Below are 10,945 nucleotides of genomic sequence, written 5' to 3' on the forward strand. Positions count from 1 at the left end.
AAACTCCGTGTTTCTCAGCGACAGGCCAGAAACCTGACTGATCTAGAAAAGATCTGTGTGGAGGAGTGGACCAAAATCCCTCCTGCAGCGTGTGCAAACCTGGTGAAAAACTACAGTAAACGTTTGACCTCTGTAATTGCAAACAAAGGCTACTGTGCCAAATATTAATATTGATTTTTCTCAGGTGTTCAAATACTTATTTGCAGCTGTATGATACAAATAAATAAGAGAGAGAGAGAGAGAGTAAATTCGTAAACAGGCTGTGCATACATTCAACTGAAAAACTGCAAGTAGAAGTTGGATATATCCCTCTCTCTTGGATATATCCCCTATATATATCTCTCTCTCTCTCTCACACACACTCACATATATATATGAGAGAGATTTCCAACTTCTACTTGCTGTTTTTCAGTTGAATGTGTGCACAGCCCATTTACGAATGTATTTATTTTGGGATTATATGGGTTTGTTCTGTATGTACGTGATAATCTTAATTGTGCATGTCTTAAATCTTAATTTTATTTCTAAGTCTGTAAAAGGTTCCTTGTTATTACACTTTGGGCTTTGTATTTCAGTAAATGTTAGGTAACCTTGACTGAAATGTGATGATCAGTCCTGATGCAAAAAAAACACCTAAGATTGAAATGCACCATGAATGACAGCATTCTTTTTCAGACTGGATTTTGTGTGGGTCAATTCAGTATATCAGCATATCACACTGCCTTTTTAGCCCCTCCCTCTTAGTGTTATGCAATTTTCTTTTTTGTGTGGCTTCTTTCTGTTACACAACACTGAAATTTGAGATTCAGTTAGTCATAATTCTCTTAGGCGTTAAATTAATGACATGTAGGCAAGACACGTTTTTGAGTTCTTTAATAATATGTACAACATGAAACAGCCAAGACACTTGAGAAAACATTTACGTCGTCAAAAAATATTTATAAGACTTAAAAAGAAAATTCTTTCCTCAAAAAATAACAATAACAGTTAGAAAAATCTGACAAAATAAAAATGTGTTACGACAATAAAGTTGGCATCTCGTATATGCAACCGAGTTCTCTTCTAGTTTAATAGAAGAAATGCTTCATGCAAGAGACATTCACTATTCCGTTCAGAACAGCCATTGAGCCCCATTTTATTTTATTGTTGTTTCTCAACTCACCGTCTCACATTTCACACTCGTCACAAAGGAAGCTCAAGGAGAAATGACAAACCATGAGTGCACCATTAAAGAGTGTCTACAGACAACAGATATGAAAAGTTTTAACACCTGATTTAAGTGGAGTCGTAAAAGCTACAGAAAATGTTATCTTCAGAGTTTTGATCAAAGTTAGCTTTGGTCAGGATAACATTACGTATCAGATTCCCTTTCCACAAAACATGAAAAACAACAAATATGTATTGTGAAATTAAACATAGTAATAAACGTTGACCTAATATCCACTTCACAACAATAGGCACAAGACTGTTGTGAATTAAACCTTTATCTTTTTTCCCTGATGATATTATGGGTGTTTCTTAATCGGAAGGCTGCGTTCTAATCAAGGCTGCAAGCTTCGTCAAAGGACTCTACCCTACAACCATCCGAATGCCTGGACTAAGAAAAACAGAGCCTCACTAGGATGCAGCCTTCCATTTGAAAAGCACCCTATGTTTCAAAAGAACAGAGACAAGTTGCACAAAATATGTACTTGAAAAAGCAGGACAATGGCGAGCAGGGGGGATGCCCTTACAAGAGGTTGAAGCTTGGTTTCTGATTTGAAACACACTAGCGCGCTTTACAAACAGGCACTCAGCTGAAGACACTTACGGATCCTCTGAGCTATTAACGGTGCGGTTCACACTGCAAAGCCATTTTTGTAAAACACTTGAAGTTATCTAAAAAAATATATATCATATGATACATATGAGAAAAAAAACTCCTTTATAAGCACTTCATTTGTTTTGCCGAGTTCTAAACAAATACAAGATCCGTTACATGAACAGTTATTTACCAGGTGAACCACCATGGTGAAGTAAACAAGGTATGATTTTAACTACTGAGTTATTATGAAAGACTCCATCTAAATCTCTATTTGTTTAGTTTTGCAGATGTACAGTGCACATATTTTCAGTACATTTTCTAATGAATTCTAGCACTTGCTGACAGACAAAACATTTGATGTTTTTTTGCAGATAAAATTACATTTCCTGATTACAGTTTTTTTTTTACAGGAACCTGTAATGACATGCTTTTGAAATGATACATTCTCCCCATATTTCAATAACAGCATTTTAATTCTAATGTCGCAGATAAAAATGCACCAATTAGTGGTACAATGTACCAAATTTGTTAAAAGAATTCTTAGAATTAATGTAATTTTTCCAGGGTTAAACATACTGACACATAAGGAAGTATATTGAAGTCAATGCCAGTCGTTCTTTATAAATAAAGACAAGTGACCTCCAACATCCATAATTCCTTTTAACATACCGTTAAACAAGAAAAGGTAGGGAGAAGCCTTTTCTGACTCGATGCATTACAAAAAAAGCACTTAAAAGCTCTACTGGAAATATTGTGTATGCTGTTGCACTGAAAGTATGATTATTATATTGATAAGAGAGCCGACAGGATTCATAATAATATGAATATCACTTGGCTCTACAGTCTGAATCATTCATTCACCTATCTCCTGTCTTCTCCTCTTCATTCCATACCATTATTTATTTATTGCCTTTCGACAATTCAAATAAATCAATAATTGTTTAGAGGTCTTCAGCCGGAGCACTTGAAAAAGAAGAGAAAAAGTTGTAAATCACCACATTTGTAACAGTGTACTACTTCACTTGTAAGAGCAAATTCTTTGTGTGTACAATTGTCTCTTACAGAGGCCCGTATTTGGTTTCATAGCGTGCCACAATGTTATTGCAGCGCCCAAAGTCCTTGCGTAACTCTGCCACTTCCTGCCTCAACACCGAGTTCTCTCGCTCCAGGAAGGCCGCTCGTACTGTGATCTGATTCTCTTTAAGCCGCCTGGCATCTCTTGAACGTTTGGCGGCAACATTATTCTTCTTCCTCCGCTGCCAGTATTTGTCGTCCTGGAATAGTGAGTGGACATAAAAACAAATGTTGAGTTGTTATAAATTACACTCTATGAAATGATCATCACCAAATTCACATTTAGGGTGTAAATGTATAATTAAGTTCTGTTCTTTCTTGATCAGAGTTCAAGTGTAGTGTTATACAGAATTAAGACAATATTTCGGGCAGTGTTGGTTTAGTATCATTGGCATTCTATTATAGTTTTTATTAGGGATGCACGATATTATCGGCACGACATCGGAATCGGCCGATAAACGCTTAAAATATAAAAATCGGCATTAGCCGATATTAAAAAATTATACCGATATGCCTTGCCGATATGATAATGTGTTGATATGAGCCTGCAATACCTCACGTGTGCAAGGAGTGCTATAGCGATAAGATCATGTCAGCCGTGTGGCCATTCTTGAAGTGAAAACAAGCAAATGCATTGCATGTATGTTGATTTATATTGACATCATTAATCGACATCATTATATTGAATTTGTGAATCAACAGGATTGCCAGGTTTTCACAACAAAACTAGCCCAAAATAAGCACAAATGCGTCTCCCCACTCTCTAGCGCACGCATCCTCCACAGCAGCAGAAGCTCCACCAGGTCCTAGTGCCGACCCGGTTGAATTTTATATAGCCTATTTAGTGGGAGCGCTGTTGTTGCAGTAATAAAATGAAAAGTAGAATACACAAATAAATTATAAAAAAACTTGTAAATTAAATACTTTTATATACAGTTTATTAATCTGTAATAACATTTTATGAAATGGATGATAAAAAACACAATCCAAGGAGCACTAAAATAATTGGATTTTTTTTTTATTTGAAGCTAAAGACAGCATCAACTGATGCCACGCCACCCCCACTTCATGAGCACAAACATTACATCCAAAAATACAATATTTAGGTTACAACTGCATCTGTCTGGGGTGAAAAATCACTGACTTTATTATTGTTATTTTTAGAGAAAATATACTCTTATTATAAAAATAACTTTATTAACATTTATTTATCTTTAACAAGTATACTTTTAGTAAGGCGACCTCAGAAATCTGAAACCAGAATGAAATTTTTTTTTTTTTTGCTCAAAATGGTGGTTTCCAAACCAAATAAACGTATATCGGTATCAGTATCGGCATCGGCCAAAATTAGTTGAAAAATATCGGATATCGGCAAAAATCCATTATCGTGCATCCCAAGTATTTATTAATATTTTGAATTAGCATTTACTTTTATATTTTCTGCTTACATTTTAATTTTAGTGAGTGTAGTTACCTTCTTCTCCTCAGGCACAAGTACTTTCTTTGCTTTCTTGATCATAGGCTGAGGCTTCAGCTCCTCCTCCGAGAAGCGATGTTTGCGGGGATTAAACAGTTCACCTCCGGGTATGCTGGAGAGCACAAGGTCTGTGGGATCAGGCTCGAAGTTGATCTCTACCTCAATATCATCTGGATCAATGGGTTCTGGCGTCACACGGTCCTCATCTGTGGTGAAAAGTGAATTAGTAAATCCCAACAATGAAATGAAATCTAAATCTACTACTTCCAGACATTTCTTGGTATTTTAATTGAATGTTTGAATCTCACTTGATCATGGTTGACTCATGATCTTCATAATGAACAGCTTAACCATGTAATGAATTTACGCGAGTGACAGGAAGTACACTTTGTTCTGTTTTTGATCTGCTGACCTGATTTGGTGTCTGTTGAGCTAGAGTTGGATGCCATGATTGTGACCACTTCCTCCTCACACTGATCCAGTTCCATGACTGGCATAAGAGAGATCGCTGAGGCTGTCTCGCTTGTAGAGGTTGTGGATGGTTTTTCAGTTGCCAGCTGTAAGTTTTTCTTCCCAAGGCTCTTTTGCTGACCCTCATCCTCTGTAGCAATGCCATTCTCCATGAGAAATTCCTCCAGATCCATGTATTCCAGGTGGAAGGTTTCGCCATCATAGGGAATGGTCTTTTCCCAGATGGCAGGCGTTAAGGCGGCTGATGGTCCCATTCCACTGACCCCTCCAGAGTCCACATCCTCAAAGAGTTTATCTTTATCATTTTCTGCAATATCAAAATTACCATAATAAACAAATTGTGACGGTCCAAAATGTTACATTAGAAAGACTTACAATCAGTGGCGGTTCTAGGGGGGAGGCCAGGGGGGCCAGTGCCCCTGTGTCAACATGCTTGGCCCCCCTAAATTTGGAATCATATCGCCCCAATCAATTTTCTGAAACTGGTTGCAATGTGCAGTTTTTGCTGTGGCGGTATGTGATGAAAAGAGTACTTTATTGTGTCATAACCAATAACCAATGCAGAGAAGAATGGAGGAGGCTGAGCGCTGTGGTGCGCGAGTAGTCTGTTTATGAATGATTCGTCACTCAGTCTGCATTCGCTCAAATAGTTGTAAAACGTGGGCTATAATGGTTGCTACGCACTTGATTTCAGATAAAATAAGCTCTCTTTATACACTTTGTGTTGTGTGTAACTTCACCCATATGCAGCAGTGATACTGTAGATTAATTTTACTGACTTGACGACTTTGAATTCCATTCAGTCATTTCGTTCATTTAAACATACTGATAGTTAAAATATATTTTTTCAATGGCTAATTTCACCGAACACGTCCACATTTGTAATCTTTGATCATATTCCGAATTAGGAAGATGCAGCAAAAGATAAATTATGACCAACACAATGAAAAAAACGTTCATGTGCGACTATGACAGAGACGTGTTTCACCACACTATTTTACTTCACGTGTAGAGACTGCAGAGTGATACAGTACATGGCCAAATAAAAAAGACTTTCAATAATCCGGAAAAAATAAGTTAAAGGGTTAGTTTCCCCCAAAAAGAAAATAAAAACACCTAATGTAACTCACCCTCGTGTTGTTCCAAAAATATTAGTTAGAATGTCGTTAACCAAACCATTTCAGTGCTTCTTAGTTAGAATGTCCATAAAATTCAAGATATGTGTCAAAAATGCCCGTTTGAGTTTTAGTCTGAGCGTTTTTACACTGGGCACGTTTGTTGTGGTCCGCGTCAGAGCGCGTTCTACACCGCGAATACACCGCAGGCTCCCTCTCGCTCGTATCCAAGGTAAACATTCAACACTATCATCCCTTACATGTGTTTTATTGAACTAAATACATCGTCATCTGATAAAATGCATGTTCAGGTTACTTTTCTTGCGCACCCGAGTCCTTGTTGCTTTCACATTCACATGAATCGCGGCACAGCTCGAGCGCAATTTGCAACCGAGCTCAGACCACCTCCTTCAGGCAGTCTCGAATTCAGTTCCCCTGAGCTCAGCTCACCCGGGTCCGCATGACAACTTTCACATTACCAATTATTCGAACTAAACTGCCAGTGTGAAAACGCCCTCACATTTACATCATGATATAGACTACAGTATAAGCAATAGGTTATAACATGAGTAACGAGTGCAATATCACACGAGTTCTGTTTTTCTACCCAGAATAGCATGAGTGCAAATGCGATACTGATCTTATACAACAATTTAATAAAATAAATAAGTTAATATTGTGTTCAACATAAGAAAGTCATATTTGGAACGACATGGGGGCTAGGAAATGGTGATAGAATTTTAATTTTTAGGTGAACTACCTATTTAACTTCTGGTTAAGATAAATGTGTGCCCACTAAAAGCACAAGTGGCCCCTGCCTGGCCCCCCTAGTTACCGTGGTCTAGAACCGCCACTGCTGACAATCGAACACAAAGAGTCTCAATCGAAAGACTGCAATAAGTATCTAGAATGGGCAACAAATACTCACCTAATAAGTTCTGTTACTTGGTAGATATAACTGCAATTTGGGGAACTATTAGTTACATATTTAGTGACTGGAAGTTTGACTCATTTCCACAAATCGGTTGTTGCGAAAAGTTAAACAGCCAGATAATAAAACAATTGCTTTAAAGGGATAGTTCTGTAGTTCTGTTGAAAACAAAAAATATATTTATTTTGAAGAATGTTGGTAACCAGACAGTTGAAATAGCCATTGACTTCCATAGTAGGAAAAAAAACTATGGAAGTCAATGGGTGCCGTCAACTCTCTGGTTACCAACATCCTTCAAAATATATATTTTTTGTTCAACAGAACAAAAGAAATTCATACAGATTTGGAACAACCTGAGGGTGAGTAAGTGATGACAAAATTTCAATTTTGGGGTGAACTATCCCTTTAATTTCACATACCTCAGATTCAGCATACAAAAACAAAAAGTCATTTATAACATCAAAATAAATTGCATGTACGTTACAGAAAATAGTACTAAAATGATGAATCGTTATTTAATCAACTCAGATCGGACTCTAAAGAACAATTAATTCAGGAAGCGGACATCGCTAGTTTTTTTCCCCGTGTTTTTTCCCCTCGTTTTTAACCGCGAGACATTAAGTGCCGCGAACCAAATTATAAATAACACAAAACACGTTCTGTGTTTACACAAAGAAGCAATGATTCCTGAGCTGTCGTTGTATTCACATACAGAATGCATTCGATGATAATCTATTTAATCGACGTCGAGCTGCGCCGCCATGAGCGCGCGACAGCTGCAGAGGCACTTACCATCATCGCCTTCGAGAAGATTCGGTGGCGGAATCTCCATGATATTCTTTAAAACTAACGTTACTGGAAAGCCAATCGGAGAATCAGTGCCTGAGTCCATCGTGATGGAAATCGGCTTCACGTCCATTTTTAGCGGCGCTTCGGAGAATAGCTCAACTTTAAAAGCGACTTTAAATCCCTGGGTTTAATTAATTTAAATGTCTTCAATATGTTGGGTACAAGGTGAAAAAAATTAAATCAGCTCGCCAATCGACACCTTTCTAATCACAGAGTGTATTTCATTCTGTGTTTGAGGTTTGACCCGGATTTTCCAGTTAGCTACAAAACAACGTTTTAATATCCACGCCCCTTTCGACGCGGATTGGTTGGTTGCGCCTGTCCTCTCATGAATAATTAAATAGACGTAACGACAGGGGTTCGTCTGTGCGGAGGGTGGTTGTTGACTTCGAAAGCGACTATAGAGGTTATATTTTTCCACTATTGTGTCACGAGACCCATATAGAGACACTGACGATATAGAGTATGGGCATATATGCCATATAAAACTTTAAAATCACATGCCTTTTAGGCTTCTGTAATAAATAGACCAATTTATTCAAAATCAACTAATTTTACGATTGACCTTCAAGCATATTAAGCCTTAACTAATAAGTAATAACAAAACTGTGTCAGGGATTAACACAATAATAAACAATACCCTAATATGCTTCGTCATTGCACTTAATGAGCTCGTGTCTCGCGGGAGAACATCCCGTGTCTTATCCAGCCTATATTGGCACAGGGCCTCGCACGTGCATTCACACTCATGCAGACCAATCGCGAAGCAGAAAAGGTGCAAACATCGCATGTCTCACGTGTGAATGAGTTGTAATTATCTTCCCCTTGAGTTTTCGACAGGTGATATACAGTTTGTGTTATTCGTTCATATATCATGATCTGTTCGAAATGATGTCTTGCATATGCATTACAAATTAACACAGCTCACAATTATATTATTTGCACATTTTATTAACATCTAAAAAGACCTGTCATCATATTCAAAATATCAGTCCCACATATAAATGACTAAATCATATCGTCCTGAAGATGCTTTCCCACAATTTCTCCAAGTGAAATAAAGTTTTCACTTATAAAATAAATGTGATTTAGGCAATTACTTGATGTAATCTATGCAGATGCATGCTGTTAAGATGCAAAGGATAATTTGCTAAATACATACATTTGTAAATTGGAACAGGCCCTACTGAGGAAGGAAGAAAAACTAGGTTAAGGAAATCTTGCCATAATATCCAGTTTAATTGCAAATACAGAGTATTTAGACACTGTTCGTAATGCAATGCAGCCCAAAACAGATGTTAGCAAACATTATTTCTCAATACACAATATTTGCTGTTGACAAAAAAGGCTGCATTTCTTATTAGTGCTATAAAACTGGGAACTCAGTCAATTTAGGTCCCATTTTAAACCACTTGATATACTTAATGCCTGATGCGTAGTATTTAATGTCACAACACATGTACAATTCAGCAGCATGCCAATTGTGGCAATTACAGACGATGTAGTGGGAATACAGGTAAATAGGTGTGTCCCGATGTACATTTATCGAGTCAACAGAGAAATTCTTACCGTTGTCATCAATCGAAGGGACAGAGAATGGGTGCTCAAGCAAGGCTTTGAATATCTCCGGAATTTCTAAAGACATGTCAAAACAGTATCTGTATCTCAAGAGCTGGTTAAGGAGGCGATTAATCAGAGCTTTCAATTAATCAAAACGTCTCTCTCACGAAGAGTAATTTGACGCACGACACTGAATTCTTAAACTTTTTATTGCGGTCACAAGGTCTACTCTGTCCTAACCACGAAGTTACTTAACTAGTCCCACCTCTAATCTCCTTATTTTCATAGGGTTGAACGTTTTGACCAATGGATATCGTTTCAGTCTGCCTGTTGTTAATATTCAATGAGGCGCTGTAGTTTATTGGTCATTTCAGCTGTATGTATTCACCCCACGAGCCAATAGAGATCAAGACAAGTTATCTAAGGCTGAAACATCTGCGTGTCAGTCAGTTACGAAAGTGTGGGCAAAAATTCCTTTTGCACGGCGCTATCTGTGTCATTCACTTTCCAGCGACAGAGAGTCAGACATTAAATGTCGTGTTTAAAAAAATTAAAAGAAAATGAAAGGACTTCTCACGGTTTTTTGTTTGATCAATGCCATGAGCGCTAGCTATGTTTGAAATCAATACAGTCAGCAGGTGTGAAGCATGAATGTTTCCATGCACAGGCTAATACAAATGCCATATTTGACCTCTATATTCTTTTGATCTACGACGTATTAAACACAGATCTATGACACACATGCAAAAAACAAAACAAATAAAACACACAACTCAACTGCACATTTTGATGTTACATGATAACATTTATTCCAAATACATTCTTGGTTAATTTGGAAACATTTTATTGATATACATTTTTTTTTACCCCTTACCCAATTTCTAAGGCCCTGGGCCAGGGCAATGTTGTGCAACAATGGTACAGAATCATACAGAAAATTATGAATTCACATATAAGACAATGGTCAGAGAGCAAGACAAAATCTCAAATCTTTTTCAAAAATGTCAAGAAATCAAAAATTAATAACTATAGAGCTTATATTGTGCACTACTGTCAGCAAAACATCCTTGAAAAGTACCCCTTATAGTTATCACATATAATGTTGCTTCAGAACTCTTTTTTCTGAACATGCAAAATAAAAGAAAAAATTCACAAAGGCTTCTCCACACCTTCATACACATATATTTTTATTTAAGGTTCATGTCATTTTAAATAAGATTAATGTGTGCTCCTGTAACCCATAACCATGTTTCAGAAATGTACGTCCCACCTTATTGCACTGTCCTTTGATACTTTTTTGACCATTCTAATTGGTTTCAATCATTTAAAGAAACATACTGAACATGAGGCTTAAGAAAACATTCCATTGCCTGAGGGCAACATGTGCACTAGAGGGTTAAAATAGGCCCGGTATTGCTTGTCTACTGTTTCATGAATACTGCATACTCGGTCAGACTACTCATTTGCCATACTGGTTTTGCATATAGTCTACTTTTCATAGTTGTCAGTCACGTGTCTGGCGCTGAGAGGTTGAAATTGTGTCCCGGCCGGTTGGTGGAGATGGGGGATGGTTGTGTGTCTGGGTCAAGAACATAGGTCTAGATTTGTCACCACCACCTTTTGCCCTGCTACTGATTGGTGGAGACATAATTTTGTGTTTTGCA

The 10,945-nt window shown here is 37.4% G+C and overlaps 1 protein-coding gene across 4 annotated transcripts; it reads right to left on the reverse strand.

Annotated features, from left to right (window-relative positions):
• Positions 1-856: 856 nt before the first annotated feature.
• Positions 857-9,567, reverse strand: tefa (TEF transcription factor, PAR bZIP family member a; the record flags this gene model as incomplete). Of its 4 annotated transcripts, none has more annotated exons than XM_079801396.1 (5): positions 9,291-9,567; positions 4,768-5,133; positions 4,353-4,561; positions 2,867-3,078; positions 857-2,767 (listed from the first exon to the last, which is right to left on the reverse strand). In XM_079801396.1, the coding sequence occupies exons 1-5, from the start codon at positions 9,364-9,366 to the stop codon at positions 2,746-2,748; spliced, it is 885 nt and encodes a 294-aa protein (XP_079657522.1). In that variant the 5' UTR covers positions 9,367-9,567. The 4 variants fall into 4 exon arrangements, with proteins under 4 accessions (XP_079657522.1, XP_079657520.1, XP_079657523.1 ...); XM_079801394.1 differs by lacking the exon at positions 9,291-9,567 and adding an exon at positions 7,665-8,020; XM_079801397.1 differs by lacking the exon at positions 857-2,767 and having other exon boundaries at positions 2,863-3,078.
• Positions 9,568-10,945: the final 1,378 nt, after the last annotated feature.

Source organism: Gobio gobio (assembly GCF_949357685.1).
Source record: "Gobio gobio genome assembly, chromosome: 20".
NCBI lineage: Eukaryota > Metazoa > Chordata > Actinopteri > Cypriniformes > Gobionidae > Gobio > Gobio gobio.